This window comes from Tamandua tetradactyla, chromosome 15 (assembly GCF_023851605.1).
Source record: "Tamandua tetradactyla isolate mTamTet1 chromosome 15, mTamTet1.pri, whole genome shotgun sequence".
Lineage (NCBI taxonomy): Eukaryota > Metazoa > Chordata > Mammalia > Pilosa > Myrmecophagidae > Tamandua > Tamandua tetradactyla.
The window spans coordinates 80,201,345-80,218,955 of NC_135341.1; the positions used below are offsets into that span (position 1 = coordinate 80,201,345).

Consider the following 17,611-nt stretch of genomic DNA (forward strand, 5'->3'; position numbering starts at 1 on the left):
ATACAGTATTGCCTGGCTTCTTTTGTTTAATGCAGTTAATTTGAGATTTGTCCATTGTTACATGGATCAATAGTTCATTCTTTTACTTGTTGAGTGGTAAGTAGTATTTCGTTATATGGATATACACTTATCTATTTATTGATCTACCTGTTGATGGACATTGGATTGATCCCAGTTTGTGACTACTGTAAATAATTGCAAGTCCTGTTGATAAAGGCCCATAGTTTGGATCCCCCCACAGAAATTTTGAATAACTTTGCAAAAACTCACAGAGCTGTCTTCCTCAGAACTCCAGAAAACAGTTAAAGCATTGCAGTAATTGGGAGTGCCCATAAAGAAAACATAACAAAATGGAAGGAGAAGCTCCTTACACCCTTGCTGGCCTCTCTGCCATCCTCTTCCCAGTATAGTGTGGCACTGGCCTACTTTCTTATTGTGAGGCCTTGGCCCTCTTCTGGAGAGAGGAGAAGGTCCCCTTTGCACCTACTGAGGAGCCTCTGTGTCAGTGCTAATCTATAGGTTGGCAGCTTGAAAGACTTACAGAAAGATTGTCTCTGACTCATTCTTCTACAGCTTGCTGTTCAGGCAGAAGCAGATTGCTCACAGTTTAAGTAATGTAAGAAACAATTTAATTAGATTTCCAAATTAAAGAGAGACAGTAGGGCCCCCTGGAGGAAAGGGTAGTCTATTTTATAACGCGTAGAGAGGCGTCGGATTTCTGTAAAAAGGGAAATTCCTAAGACCACGAGGGCTTGCCTAGGACAAGACACAGGACAGAAAAGATGGAGAGAACATTGCACTACCCATTCACCTTGAACTGATCTGTTTGATTAGAGGGCTATACTCTGAAGGAGAGCACCAGCCAATGTGGAGCCAATTTGCAAAACTTTGAATGGTACCTTTTGCATTTGTTTGTTTTTGCTAGCTCCTGGCACTGGAGGAAATCTCTGTCATATTAGTAGCTAGTCACAAATGTCAGAAACAGACACCTCAGAGAGTAACTCCCAGAGTTAACACATTAAAATATTAAAATGTACCTTTTGCAGCAAAAAGACTCCAAGAGAAATAAAGTAACAGGAAATTATGTCTCACTAAAAAAAAAATAATAATAATAAGGTAAAAATCTAGAAATCATCAATGGACATACCAGAAAAGACTTTAACTCAAAGAGCTAAAGGAAAATTAGAAGACAGGACTAGAGGATATCAAGAAAATAATGAATGAATAATTTGAGAATCTCAATAAAGGTATAGAAATTTTAAAAAGGAACCAAAAGCAAAGCTGCAGTTGAACAACACAGTAACTGCAATGAAAAAATTCCTATAGGGATTCAATAGCAGATTAGAACTGATGAAAGAAAGAATCAGTGAACTCAGATAAGACTATTGAAATCATTCAGGCTGAAAAGCAGAGAGAAAAAGGAATGAAAAAACTGAATAGAGATCAAGAGATTTGTGAAACACCATCAATACACCAGTATATACATGGAGTCCTAGAAGGAGAAGAAAGTGAGAAGTAGAAGGGATATTCAAAGAAATGATGGCAGAAATGTCCCAGATTTAACGAAAGATATAAATATGCACATTCAGGAAGCCCAATAAAACCCATGTAGGATAAACTTGCAGAGAACCGTGCCTAGACACATTGTAGTCAAATAATCAGTTGTCATGGATAAGAGAGAGTTCTGAAAGCTTCAAGAGAAAAGCAGTGTGTTATGTATAATGAAGCCCCCAAAAGATTGAGTTCTGATTTCTCATCAGAAACCATGATGGCAAGAAGGCAGTAGGATGAAATATTTAAAGTCTAAAGGAAAATACTTGCCACCCAAGAATCTTGTATCTGACTAGATTGTATTTCAGGAATGGGAGAAAGATTAAGACATTCCCAGTTAATAAAAGCTAGGGAGTTCATCACCAGTAGACCTGCCCTACAAGCAATGTGAAAAGGAGTTTTTGAACTGAAACAAAGGGTACTAGTGAGTGGATTGAAGTGGCATAAAAAGTGAAGGTCTTCTACAAAGTTAACAATAACAGTAATTGTAAACATCTGTATTAATGTATATTTGTTATGTAACTTCTCTTTTTACTTCTTACAGGTTCTAAAATGGAAATATATTTAAAAGTAATGATAAATCTATGGTGTTGAATATGCAATACACAAAAATATAGTTTGTAACAAGCACAAAAAAATGTGGAAAGATGGAGGGATATAGGAATAGTGTTTATATATGCTATTGAAAATAAGTTGGTATCAAGAAACATAATCATTATAGATTTAAGATGTTAAATTTAAGGCTGTGGTAACCACAAAGAAATATTTGAAAAACATATTAGAAGGAAATGAGGAGGTATGCTACACAGAATCAAATACATAAGAAAGTAGACATTAATGGAAGAATTGAGGGGCAAAAAGTTATAACATAAAAACTAATATCAAAATGACAGAAGAGAACCACCACGGTGCCCTCTTCCGCCTTCACCGGCTCCTCCGCTGCCAGCCTCGACAGCCTTGCCACCCTCACTTTTCCTCCTCCAGAACAGCTACTGGGGGAGTGGAGACAATACAGAGCAGCTCCCGGAGTCACGACGGAGATCAAAGGGACGGCGTACCCCATCCTGGAACGGCTGACTGTCTGGGAGAACCAGCTCCGGTGAGATCACCGAGGGGCGCAGGCTTTCCTGGGTGGGATGGCAAGCGGCCGGAGTCCCTCCCTTCCTCCTTCCCAGGCCAGCTGGCAGAATTGGGCAGGCGGTCCCCTTGGGCTGCGGCGGCTGGCGCCCCCACCACGCGAGGCCCCCCAGACCAACTGAGAGAGTTGGGTCAGAAATCCCCAGACTGCGGAGAACGGTGACCAGGGGGTCCCTTCCAAACACGTGACTCCCCGGTCCGTCTGGGAACAGTGCACTCTCCTGGACTGCGACAGCTGGCGCCCTTCCGCCACGCTTGGCGCCCCAGGCCGACTAGGAAATTCGGTCGGGCGCTCTCCCGTGCTGCAGCGGCCGGCGACCCTCCCCGCGTTCGGACCCCCGGGCCGGCTGGCACTCTTCCAAGACGCTTCGGCTGCCGAACCTCCCCTACGGCGAGAGTTTTCCAGAGTTAAAGGACCCACAGCAACTTTTACTGGTGGATCCCGTAGACAAACGTGTGCCACGAGCGCCACCTACTGGGCAGGATAAGAAAAACAGAACCCAGAGATTTCACAGAAAAATCTTTCAACCTGTGGGGTCCAACACCCAGGGAAATCTGACTAAATGCCCAGACGCCAGCAGAAGATAACGGATCACGCTCAGAAAATTGAAAATATGGCCCAGTCAAAGGAACAAACCAATAGTTCAAATGAGATACAGGAGCTGAAACAACTAATGCTAAATATACGAACAGACATGGAAAACCTCTTCAAAAACGAAATCGATAAATTGAGGGAGGACATGAAGAAGACATGGGCTGATCAAAAAGAAGAAATAGAAAAACTGAAAAAACAAATTACAGAGCTTATGGAAGTGAAGGATAAAGTAGAAAAGATGGAAAAAACAATGGATACCTACAATGATAGATTTAAAGAGACAGAAGATAGAATTAGTGATTTGGAGGATGGAACATCTGAATTCCAAAAAGAAACAGAAACTATCCGGAAAAGAATGGAAAAATTCGAACAGGGTATCAGGGAACTCAAGGACAATATGAACCGCACAAATATACGTGTTGTGGGTGTCCCAGAAGAAGAGAAGGGAAAAGGAGGAGAAAAACTAATGGAAGAAATTATCACTGAAAATTTCCCAACTCTTATGAAAGACCTGAAATTACAGATCCAAGAAGTGCAGCGCACCCCAAAGAGATTAGACCCAAATAGGCGTTCCCCAAGACACTTATTAGTTAGAATGTCAGAGGTCAAAGAGAAAGAGAGGATCTTGAAAGCAGCGAGAGAGAAGCAATCCATCACATACAAGGGAAACCCAATAAGACTATGTGTAGATTTCTCAGCAGAAACCATGGAAGCTAGAAGACAGTGGGATGATATATTTAAGTTACTAAAAGAGAAAAACTGCCAACCAAGACTCCTATATCCAGTAAAATTGTCCTTCAAAAATGAGGGAGAAATTAAAACATTCTCAGACAAAAAGTCACTGAGAGAATTTGTGACCAAGAGACCAGCTCTGCAAGAAATACTAAAGGGAGCACTAGAGTCAGATACAAAAAGACAGAAGAGAGAGACATGGAGAAGAGTGTAGAAAGAAGGAAAGTCAGATATGATATATATAATACAAAAGGCAAAATGTTAGAGGAAAATATTATCCAAACAGTAATAACTCTAAATGTTAATGGACTGAATTCCCCAATCAAAAGACATAGACTGGCAGAATGGATTAAAAAACAGGATCCTTCTATATGCTGTCTACAGGAAACACATCTTAGACCCAAAGATAAATATAGGCTGAAAGTGAAAGGTTGGGAAAAGAGCAGGAGTGGCTATACTAATATCCAACAAATTAGACTTCAAATGTAAAACAGTTAAAAGGGACAAAGAAGGACACTATATACTAATAAAAGGAACAATTCAACATGAAGACATAACAATCATAAATATTTATGCACCGAACCAGAATGCCCCAAAATACGTGAGGAATACACTGCAAACACTGAAAAGGGAAATAGACACATATACCATAATAGTTGGAGACTTCAATTCACCACTCTCATCAACAGACAGAACATCTAGACAGAGGATCAATAAAGAAATAGAGAATCTGAATACTACTATAAATGAGCTAGACTTAACAGACATTTATAGGACATTACATCCCACAACAGCAGGATACACCTTTTTCTCAAGTGCTCATGGATCATTCTCAAAGATAGACCATATGCTGGGTCACAAAGCAAGTCTCAACAAATTTAAAAAGACTGAAATCATACACAACACTTTCTCGGATCATAAAGGAATGAAGTTGGAAATCAATAATAGGTGGAGTGCCAGAAAATTCACAAATACATGGAGGCTCAACAACACACTCAAACAACAAGTGGGTCAAAGAAGAAATTGCAAGAGAAATTAGTAAATACCTCGAGGCAAATGAAAATGAAAACACAACATATCAAAACTTATGGGACGCAGCAAAGGCAGTGTTAAGAGGGAAATTTATTGCCCTAAATGCCTATATCAGAAAAGAAGAAAAGGCAAAAATGCAGGAATTAACTGTCCACTTGGAAGAACTGGAGAAAGAACAGCAAACTAATCCCAAAGCAAGCAAAAGGAAAGAAATAACAAAGATTAGAGCAGAAATAAATGAAATTGAAAACATGAAAACAATAGAGAAAATCAGTAAGGCCAGAAGTTGGTTCTATGAGAAAATCAATAAGATTGATGGGCCCTTAGCAAGATTGACAAAAAGAAGAAGAGAGAGGATGCAAATAAATAAGATCAGAAATGGAAGAGGAGACATAACTACTGACCTCACAGAAATAAAGGAGGTAATAACAGGATACTATGAACAACTTTACGCTAATAAATACAACAATTTAGATGAAATGGATGGGTTCCTGGAAAGACATAAACAACCAACTTTGACTCAAGAAGAAATAGATGACCTCAACAAACCAATCACAAGTAAAGAGATTGAATTAGTCATTCAAAAGCTCCCTAAAAAGAAAAGTCCAGAACCAGACAGCTTCACATGTGAATTCTATCAAACATTCCAGAAAGAATTAGTACCAACTCTCCTCAAACTCTTCAAAATAATCGAAGTGGAGGGAAAACTACCTAATTCATTCTATGAAGCCAACATCACCCTCATACCAAAACCAGACAAAGATATTACAAAAAAAGAAAACTACAGACCGATCTCTCTAATGAATATAGATGCAAAAATCCTCAATAAAATTCTAGCAAATCGTATCCAACAACACATTAAAAGAATTATACATCATGACCAAGTAGGATTCATCCCAGGTATGCAAGGATGGTTCAACATAAGAAAATCAATTAATGTAATACACCACATCAACAAATCAAAGCAGAAAAATCACATGATCATCTCAATTGATACAGAGAAGGCATTTGACAAGATTCAACATCCTTTCCTGTTGAAAACACTTCAAAAGATAGGAATACAAGGGAACTTCCTTAAAATGATAGAGGGAATATATGAAAAACCCACAGCTAATATCATCCTCAATGGGGAAAAATTGAAAACTTTCCCCCTAAGATCAGGAACAAGACAAGGATGTCCACTATCACCACTATTATTCAACATTGTGTTGGAAGTTCTAGCCAAAGCAATTAGACAAGAAAAAGAAATACAAGGCATCAAAATTGGAAAGGAAGAAAAATTATCACTGTTTGCAGACGATATGATAGTATACGTCGAAAACCTGGAACAATCCACAACAAAACTACTAGAGCTAATAAATGAGTACAGCAAAGTAGCAGGCTACAAAATCAACATTCAAAAATCTGTAGCTTTTCTATACACTAGTAATGAACAAGCTGAGGGGGAAATCAAGAAATGAATCCCATTTACAATCACAACTAAAAGAATAAAACACCTAGGAATAAATTTAACCAAAGAGACAAAAAACCTATATAAAGAAAACTACAAAAAACTGCTAAAAGAAATCACAGAAGAACTAAATAGATGGAAGGGCATACCGTGTTCATGGATTGGAAGACTAAATATAATTAAGATGTCAATCCTACCTAAACTGATCTACAGATTCAATGCAATACCAATCAAAATCCCAACAACTTATTTTTCAGAAATAGAAAAACCAATAAGCAAATTTATCTGGAAGGGCAGGTGCCCCGAATTGCTAAAAACATCTTGAGGAAAAAAAACGAAGCTGGAGGTCTCACGCTGCTGGACTTTAAGGCATATTATGAAGCCACAGTGGTCAAAACAGCATGGTATTGGCATAAAGATAGATATATCGACCAATGGAATCGGAATAGAGTGCTCAGATATAGACCCTCTCATCTATGGACATTTGATCTTTGATAAGGCAGTCAAGCCAACTCACCTGGGACAGAACAGTCTCTTCAATAAATGGTGCCTAGAGAACTGGATATCCATATGTAAAAGGATGAAAGAAGACCCGCATCTCACACTTTATACAAAAGTTGACTCAAAATGGATCAAAGATCTAAACATTATGTCTAAGACCATAAAACAGTTAGAGGAAAATGTAGGGAGATATCTTATGAATCTTACAACTGGAAGTGGTTTTATGGACCTTAAACCTAAAGCAAGAGCACTGAAGAAATAAATAAATAAATGGGAGCTCCTCAAAATTAAACACTTTTGTGCATCAAAGAACTTCATCAAGAAAGTAGAAAGACAGCCTACACAATGGGAGACAATATTTGGAAACAACATATCAGATAAAGGTCTAGTATCCAGAATTTATAAAGAGATTGTTTAACTCAACAACAAAAAGACAGCCAACCCAATTACAAAATGGGAAAAAGACTTGAACAGACACCTACCAGAAGAGGAAATACGGATGGCCAAGAGGCACATGAAGAGATGCTCAATGTCCCTGGCCATTAGAGAAATGCAAATCAAAACCACAATGAGATATCATCTCACACCCACCAGAATGGCCATTATCAACAAAACAGAAAACGACAAGTGCTGGAGAGGATGTGGAGAAAGAGGCACACTTACTCACTGTTGGTGGGAATGTCAAATGGTGCAACCACTGTGGAAGGCAGTTTGGCGGTTCCTCAAAAGGCTGAATATAAAATTGCCATATGACCCAGCAATACCATTGCTAGGTATCTACTCAAAGGACTTAAGGGCAAAGACACAAATGTACATTTGCACACCAATGTTTATAGCAGCGTTATTTACAATTGCAAAGAGATGGAAACAGCCAAAATGTCCATCAACAGAAGAATGGCTAAACAAACTGTGGTATATACATACGTTGGAATATTATCAGCTTTAAGACAAGATAAACTTATGAAGCATGTAATAGCATGGATGGACCTAGAGAATATTATGCTGAGTGAGTCCAGCCAAAAATTAAAGGACAAATACTGTATGGTCCCACTGATGTGAACAGACATTCGAGAATAAACTTGAAATATGTCATTGGTAACAGAGTCCAGCAGGAGTTAGAAACAGGGTAAGATAATGGGTAATTGGAGCGGAAGGGATACAGACTGTGCAACAGGACTAGATACAAAAACTCAAAAATGGACAGCACAATAATACCTAATTGTAAAGTAACCATGTTAAAACACTGAATGAAGCTGCATCTGAGCTATAGGGGTTTTTTTTTGTTGTTGTTTTTTACTATTGTTACTACTTTTATTTCTTTTCTCTATATTAACATTTTATATCTTTTTCTGTTGTGTTGTTAGTTCTTCTAAACCAATGAAAATGTACTAAGAAACGATGATCATGCATCTATGTGATGATGTTAAGAATTACTGAGTGTATATGTAGAACGGTATGAGTTCTAAATGTTGTGTTAATTTCTTTTTTTTTTCTTTCTTTCCGTTAATAATAAAAAAAAAATGACAGAAGAAAGGCCTGTGTTATCAGTAGTTACTTTAAATATAAATGGATTAAACTCAAGTTAAAAGGCAGAGATTGGTGGAATTGATTAAAAAACATTGACTGAACGCTATGCTGTTTAGAAGAGACCTTAAATTCAAAGACATAAGTAGTAGAAAAGTGAAAGGATGGAAAATAATATACCATGCAAGTAGTAACCAAAGGATAGCTGGGATAGCTGTATTACTATCAGATAAAATAGACTTTGTGTAAAAACAGTTATGAGAAACAAATATAGTTATATATACTGATAAAGGAGTCAATAAGAACTCATAACAAGTATATTCATGCACTTAACACTAGAGCCTGGAAATATATGAAGCAAATACTGACAGATTTGAAGAGAAAAATTGATGGCTAATAAGTAAGAGTAGGAGACTTCAATTTATATCATTTCAATAATGACAGAACATTTAAACAGATGATCAATAAAGAAATACAAGACTTGGCTGTTATTCTAAACCAGCTAGACCTAACAGATACATATAGAACACTTCACTTAACAACAACAAAATATACATTTTTCTCAAGGACACATGGATCATTCTCTAGGAGAGACCATATTTTTAAGAAGATCTAAATAAGTGAAATAACATTGTTTTCATGGATTGGAAGATTAAATATTGTTAAGATATCAATTTTAAGTGATTTAGAGATTCATTGTAATTCCAATAAAAATTATATTGCCATTTTTGCAGAAGTGGAAGAGCCAAAAATCAAACTTATATGAAAAGATAAGACTCCTCAGATAGTCAAAAACATTTTGAAAAAGATGTATAAAATTGGAGAAGTCACATTTCCCGATATTAAAACTTATTACTAAGCCAAAGTAATAAAAAATTGCATGGTATTGGAACAAGGAGAGACAAATAGACTAATGAAATCAAATTGAGACTTCAGAAGTCTAATCAATCCTCATGTTTATGGCCAACTGATTTTTAACACTGGAGAATGGACCACTCAGTTAGGAAAGAATAGTCTCTTAAGGCAAATGATGTTGGGAGTACTTGATATCCATATGTTAAAGAATGAAGGTGGACCCCTACCTCATACCATATCCAAAAATTAACTCAAAATGGATCAAAAACCTCACTATAAGAACCAGAACTAAAAGCTCCTAGCAGAAAAATAGAGAAACATCTTCAGGATATTTGGGGTCCCATCAAAATGAAAACTTTTGAGTATTACAGATCTTTATCATGGAAGTAAAAAGACAACCTACAGAATGGGAGAACTTATTTGGGAACCACATATCTGATAAGATTTTAATATCCTGAGTATATAAAGAGCTCCTACAATTCAGTAACAAAAAGACAATTCAATTAAGAATTTGGCAAAAGAGTTGAATGTATATTTCTCTAAAGAACATATACAAATGGCTAAGTATAGGTAAAGATACTCAATATTAGTAGACATTATAGAAATGCAAATCAAAAACAGTGAGTTATCATTTCACACTCATTAGAATGGCTACTGTTAAAAAAATGGACAATAACAAGCGTTGGAGAGGACATGGGAAATTAGAAACTTTCATTCATTGTTGATGGGAATGTCAAATGTTGCAGATGTTGTGGAAAAGAGTTTGGTGTTTCCTCAGAAAGTTAGGTTATAGAATTGTCATCAGGTATAGCACTAAAGCATTGATCATCATTGTCTATAAATGGTTTCACCTTTTATTAGCTAGTTCATTTTAGGCAAATTGCATTTGCTTTTGGTCCTTCAGTTTCCTCATCTGTAAACGAGTTGATGATAATACGTAGACTTTCTGTATGATCCTTGTAACATGCTTGGGGGCATGCATGGTGCACAAGAAGATGCGAATAAGGGCCACCTATTACTTTGTTTTGCAGATAAATGACCTTGAAATATTAGCTATACTGGAAGTCATTTTGCTAAGATAAATCCATGGAATGAAGCTTTTTTGAAATAGAAAGTGAGTGAATTAGGGAGAACTTAGAATTTAGTCTGGATGGGCATTTTTGAACTATGTCCAAACCTGATTATGCTACCTCATTATTGCCTTCTCTACATTTGTCTCCTTGGCTTGTGAGCGTCATCTCGCTCTGTTGCTCTGAGATTTATGCTTCTTGGAATCTCTGATTTCAGGACACCTCCTACCTGTTCATCACTGGTCCAGATGTCGTGAAGTCTGTCACTAACGAGAATGTTACCCAAGAGGAGCTTGGTGGTGCCAAGACCCACACCACTGTGTCAGGTGAGAGGCCGTAAATCTGATCTTACTGTTTTTAAACACTGAGAAGAGCGCATTGCCAGAGAGAATGGTGACTGTCTTTAACAATATTCCTTAGCTGGCAGAATGTATTTGGGAAGACTGTAGAATGTTGTATTGCCTACAGAAAGAGTGATAAAGGTACATTTAGTATCCCAAACTTTTTAATACAGATAACAGCTTTGTTTTAGTTTCCTAGGCTATTCAAGTAAATACCATAAAATAGGTTGGGTTAAACAGTGGGAATTTATTTACTCACATTTAAGCCTGTGATAAAGGAAAAAAAAAAAGCATGAGGATGATGCTTTCTCCTGAGGGCATTGGTCTGGGGCTGGCTGCCAGTTGATCCTTGGTCTTAGCTTGTTACATGGCAAGGGACATGGTGGCATCTCCTGGTCCCTCCCTTTTCTTCTGGGTTCCCTTGATGTTCAGCTTCTTGCTTCCTGTGGCTTTCTCTCATACTGAGCAAGATAACCATGGCAACAGCACATCACCAGTAAAGTGAACTTTATCTTCTCATGAGAGTCTGCTCCCAGCTCACGTTCCCCTGTGGTTCCAAACAGTAGGATTCTGTTTAGAGGTGTCCATTTGTAGTGCCCCAGAGGGCAACGTCACCCCATCGGCTCCTCAGCCAAGCATGTACACCAAGTATTTCAGTTTCATTCACCCATAAAGGATTCCAGTAATACGATTGAGACCCATCCTGATTGGGCTTGGTCACATCTTAACTGAAGTAGCCTCATTAGAAGGTCCTACTTACGGTGGATTCACATCCATAGGAATGGATTAGATCTAAGAACATGTTTTTGGGGGCTACCTACAACTTCATACCACCACAAGCTTATTATAAATGCTTTAATAATCTGTAAAATAATTTTAAAGCTAATTGAAATGGTGGTTATAAGTAGGTGTGATTTATATATTTACAGTTGGACCTTTAAAAAAATAGATTCTAGGGCGGACAATGGTGGCTCAGTGGCAGAGTTCTCGCCTGTCATGCCAGAGACCTGGGTTCGATTTCCGGTGCCTGCCCATGTGAAAACAAAAAGGAAAAGAATAGATTCTATTTGTGACTTTTTTCAGAATATGCCTTAGAGTAGATGGCGTTTTACAGCCACTGTTGGCCAGGACTGCCACACTGTGTGGTTGTGGCTCACATATGTGCAGACTTGGCCACAGTTCCTCCCCTCTGTGAGGTTACATGACATACATGCTGAGTTTAAAATGTGTAAAGATTATTCTGTGCTTTGGCATTGAATTGAAAAGTTATTGTCTATACAGAAAGGCATGGAAATGGGAACAGGGCATAAATCTGATATTAGTGAAGATATATTTGCTGTTGGAGTAAAGATTCTAATTCCATATTTTTTTGGAACAAATACCCAAGAATACATGAAACTGTGTTGTGCTTTGTAATCAACTTCTGAAGGAATTGCCTCCCAAACACCAAGCAGAGTAACTGAAGATGAGAGAAATTGCCTCGGAATAGGTGAAAGATTTCAAAGCATTCAGGGATCGATGTGAACAATTTATATACCCTGCACTGGACAGTGGTATAAGACATTGGGTGATTGTTTAACTGTCAGCATTTCTTTCTTAGTTACACAAAATAGAAGCATTCTTATTCTCAGCGGAACCTGAGATTTGACAGAATGTGGTTTTAAAAAATTTAGAGTTCTCCATTCTTCCCTATGCCCCACTCCACCCACATTGTTTCTTTCCCATCTCAGGTTGGCGTCAGTGCAGACTCACTCCTCCCCCTCACCCATCAGCTCCATTCACCTTCATCTCCAGTACCCTCCAGAAGCAGCACACGTCTGGTTTCCTCCACCACAGCCTGTCAGTAGGCTGTGGTCTCAGGGCTTAACTGGCAGCACTTTTTCTCTCTTACTGGTATATAAAAAAGTGTTGAGTCCTGATGGAATCTTAGATTTGATGAAATGTTCCTTATTTTGCTTGATTTCAATAGTGTTACATGTTCATGGTGGAAAAGCTAGAAAATGCAGGAATAAAAATCACTGGGAATTCCATCATCCACAAAAAATCACCACTCGATTTTTGGTGTATACCCCTGCTGTCTTTTCATGATGATGGTTGTGAACACACATAAACATGCTCAGGTGTAGCGGCAGATGTGCCCTTTCATAGTCTGTGTTTTTCACCTGTCAACTTATAGTACTGAACCTCTGCCCATGAGATTTAATTTTTTTCTGAAGCACAAATTTTAGATTTTTTAAAACTTTTTTTATTATATAATATAACATATATACAAAGTAAAGAAATAAATAAGCAGTAGTTTTCAAAATGCTCTTCAATAAGTAGTTACAGGACAGATCCCAGAGTTTGTCATGGGCTACCATACCATCATCTCAGATTTTTCCTTCTAGCTGCTCCAGAACATTGCAGGCTAAAAGGAATAAATATATATTTTTTATCATCACAATTGACTTTTTTTGTTTTTTGTAGAAAATAACATATACAAAAAAGCAATAAATTTCAAAGTACATCACAACAATTAGTTGTAGAACAGATTTCAGAGTTTGGTATGGGTTATAGTTCCACAATTTTAGGTTTTTACTTCTAGCTGCTCTAAGATACTGGAGACTAAAAGAAATATCAAAATAATGATTCAGCAATCATACTCATTTGTTAGACCCTACCTTCTCTGTATAACTCCACCATCACCTTTGATCTTTCTCCCACTCGTTAGGGGTATTTGGGCTATGCCCATTCTAACTTTTTCATGTTGGGAGGGGGTGTCAGTAATATGGAGTAGGGAGATGGATCTAGCTGATGTTCTGGAGAAGCCAGCCCCTCTAGGCTTCAGGCCTTACCTTGTCTAGGGACCATCTGGGGATTGTAGGTTTCTGGAAAGTTACCATAGTGCATGGAACCTTTGTAGGATCTTATGTATTACCCTAGGTGTTCTTTAGAATTGGCTGGAATGGTTTTGGTTGGGGTTGGGCAAGTTATGCTAGGTAGCAGTGTTTAATTGAAGCTTGTGTAAGAGGAACCTCCAGGGTAGCCTCTCAACTCTATTTGAACTCTCTCAGTCACTGATAACCTTCTTATTTGCAATTCTTTTTCCCCTTTTGGTCATGATGGCATTGTTGTTCCCACAGTGCCAGGGCCAGTCTCATCCCTGGGGGTCATATCCCATGCCACCAGGGAGACAGTCACCCCTGGATATCTTGTCCCACATAGGGGGGAGGGTGATGATATCAGTTGCAGAGTTGGGCTTAGAGAGAGTGAGGCCACATCTGAGCAGCAAAAGAGGTCCTCTAGAAGCAACTCTTAGGCATACTTATAGGTAGGCTAAACTTCTTTACTACCTACATAAGCTTCACAAGAGCTAGCCTCAAGATCAAGGGCTTAGTATATTGATTTGGGTGTCCCTAATATTTTACACAGTATGAGGGATTTCCCCGGTGTTGAAGTTTACTAATTCCATATTTTTCTCCCATCCCTCAAGGAACTTTGCCAAACTTTTTGATTATCTACTCAACATACTCTCAGATCAGGCATTACATTAAGCTGTACAGAATTAAAGGACCTCATTCTTATTCTGGGCTCCCTGTATTTCAGTTGTTTAAATGAGTAATCAGATAGGTTGAGTCAACTTGAAATTTTTAAAGAACAATACTTGCTTTCTTTCTGGGCCTTCTTTGATGGGCTGTGTCTGAGATGCTTAGTCTTGTATCCCCTGGGCAAGGCCCCCTCTCTATAAATGTTTGCTTTTTATTGTTTCAGTAATAGCATTATTGAGATATAATTTACATACTATAAAATTCACCTGTTTAATGTATACATGTCATTGCTCATATTCACAGAAATGTGCTGCTGTCATCACAAACAAATTTAGAGTATTTTCATCACCCCAAGAAGAAACCCTTACCTGTTAGCTGTCGCTTTCCAACCCTATCCTGAACCCCTCCGTAAAAACCCATAATCTGCTTCTGTCCTATAGAGTTGCTTATTCTGGACATTTCATAAAAATGGGATCATACAATTTGTGATCTTTTGTGACTAGCTTCTTTCACTTAGCACAGTAATTTTGAAGTTCATTCACATTGTAGCATGTATGAGTACTTTATTGCATTTTAAGGCTGAATAACACTCCATTATTTGGATAAACCACATTTTATTTATCCTTTTTATCAACTGATGGAATTTGGGTTGCTGCCACTTTTTGTCCACCATAGATAATGCTTCTGTGGATATTTGTGTACAAGTTTTTGCATGGACTTGTTTTACTTTCTCTTAGGTGTAAATGTAAGAAAATGGAATTGCTGGGTTAGATGGTAACTATGTTGAACCTTTTGAGGCACTACCAGACTATTTTTTAAAGTGGCTGCACCAATTTATAAATATTTCTTGAAGAATTTTCTTATGCTGAAAATACGTCTCATTCATTCAACACATACTTCTTGAGTGCTTGTGTGTCGAGTGTTAGTCAGGTGTTGGGAGCACATCTGTGAATGGAAGAAGAAACCCTGTCTGCTTGGGGCTTACACGCTAGCAGGGGAGAGAAATGGTAAACATAATAAATGCGTATGTTATATAGTTTATTAGAAAGTAATATGTGCTGTGAAAAAAGTAGAGCAGAATGAAAGAGGACGTAGGTAGGGTGGTCAGGCTGGCGTAGTGACGTTTAGTGGGTGTGGAGCGCTGGGGGGCGCTGGCCTGAGGCCTTGGGGTTGGGGGAGGAGTACTGCAGCAGGGCGACAGTGGGGTGTGGGGGGCGGATAGGGTCTTGGCTGGCTTGGTCAGAGCAGAGGGAGGGCGGCTGGGGCAGAGGCATGACATGGCTTGGCCTAACAGGCTTGCTCTGGCTCTGTGAAGAAAGGATTGAAGGGGCTCAGCAGAAGCAGGGAGTCTGCTGAGGGTGTCCATGAGAGGCTCTTGGCCCCAGCCTCTCCTGCCGTGTCTGTGGGTTTGATTGGCTGTACTTTGATGTCGGAACATTCTCCAGGAAGGATGGCTTTGTGCCCCCACTTCCTTCCACCACTGCTGAGCACCTGTTGTGTGCCAGGCAGCCCTTAGGGTGGGGCTCCGTGGTCGGACAGGCCTGGCCGCCATCCCACTGGCACTGATACTTAAGCAGTAAACAGGGAAGTGCCCAGACATGTGCCGCAGGGAATGGTACGTGAGAAACCCACGTGGCACAGGGCTGGAGGGGAGGTGTGTGAGGATAGGTGTGTTCTAGAGAGGGGCCAAGGAGGTGCATTAGGACAGAGACCTGGATGCAGAGTTGGGAGGCAGGGCAGGGGCACAGGTGGTGTGAACTGAACATCGGCCTGAAGGTAGGTGGCACACGGTAGGGAGGGCAGAGCTTTCGGCAGAGTCTAATGCGGATGTGTCCTAGAGGGGGCAGCTGGCAGGAACAGCATCTTTGGGCTGATGGTTCTACCTCAGGGCTGGATGCATGTTGGCTGTTCCCTGGCCCACTAGAGACTCCCTCCTTTCTCAGGTGTGGCCCACAGAGCTTTTGAAAATGATGTGGATGCCTTGTGTAACCTCCGGGAGTTCTTCAACTACCTGCCCCTCAGCAATCGGGACCCTGCTCCTGTTCGAGAGTGCCACGATCCCAGGTGAGTGCAGCCTGGGCCGCTCTCCTCCCCGGGCGCTCTCCTCCCGGGGCGCCCTCCCTCCCTGCGCGCCCTGCTTTGGCTCTTTCGCCCTGATGGGACCTCCAGTGACTGCCCCTTTGGGCAGCTTGGAGCGAAATGTTGAGTGGAGTCATTGGGACTCCTGGCTGTGGGGGTGATGGTGGCATAGCTAGGCACAGGCGTGAAAAAGGTATTTTTATTCACGTTTTCCCTCTGTAATATCTGATAGAGAACATAAGGTAAGGAGTGGCCAAATAAAAAATAAAACAAAAACAAAACTAAAATTGATATCTGAGACACTTGACTTGTCCAGAATTGGGGTGTAAGTTTCTCTGTATGTTGACGTGAAATGAATAAGTGTGAAATGATGCTGACAGTGTACGCTTTAGGAAGTGTGTTTATGCACCCCTGCTCTGCCCAAGGCGGGGTGGTCCTAGGTAGAGTGTGCTGCTGCTAAGGGAAGACCTTCTTTCCCTCTTGCTCTGGGGCCCTCCCTGTTGGGGGTGAGATGAAGGGAACAGAGTAAGCCCAAGGCCCAGCCAGGGAATGCCTGCCCTGACCTCTAGCTGCTTTCTTCATGATTTTGTTTTCTCTCCCAATTAGAAGCACTCACCTTGGCCTGGATTTCTTTTGCAGAAGGGATTTGGAATGGTATCCCTGGAGAAAAAGCCATTTTCTGATGCTGCCCTGTCTAGGCCAGGATCTTCTGAAGAGAGTTGTGTCCCCAGGGCCACCATAAGCCTCTGCCTACACCCCAGGGGACATAACCAGTGGCCCACTCTGGTTGGTTGTGCAGGGGAGAGAGGCCACAGGGCCCAGAAGTGATGTGTACAGCCTCCAGTTCTGACTGTTGGAGGTTCCTGAGGGGTTTAGGACATGATTGGAAGGTGTTATGGCCCAGGAGCCCAGGAGAGCCTGAATAGTCTTCTGCAGACCAGCCAGACACTCGCATATGGCCCCAGTCCATATGTGCAGAAGGCACAGGTGAAAAGTAGGGGTGACACTGATAGTAGGTGGGGCTCTGCCCACAACCCCACAGCATGGTTTCTGGGAATTGGGGGTTGGTGGGGTACATGGCTTGACCCCAGGTCAAACCCCAGCCTAGTGGTACATCTCAGGAGCAGAACCAATCTTGGCTGCCCACGGGGGACAGGGAATAGGAAAGGGGAGAGCCCATTGGAGAGGGGCAGGGTGCTGCATCCTCCTGCCTCGTG

At 40.2% G+C, this 17,611-nt stretch overlaps 1 protein-coding gene across 2 annotated transcripts in view; it reads left to right on the top strand.

The window, feature by feature from the left end:
• The window catches only part of PCCB (propionyl-CoA carboxylase subunit beta), a 97,904-nt gene that overhangs the window by 37,504 nt on the left and 42,789 nt on the right, over positions 1-17,611 (top strand). For both annotated transcript variants that reach the window (XM_077130210.1, XM_077130211.1), the window contains exons 7-8: positions 10,665-10,773; positions 16,259-16,379. In XM_077130210.1, the coding sequence (XP_076986325.1) occupies positions 10,665-10,773; positions 16,259-16,379 (230 nt within the window). The remainder of the gene's footprint in view (positions 1-10,664; positions 10,774-16,258; positions 16,380-17,611) is intronic.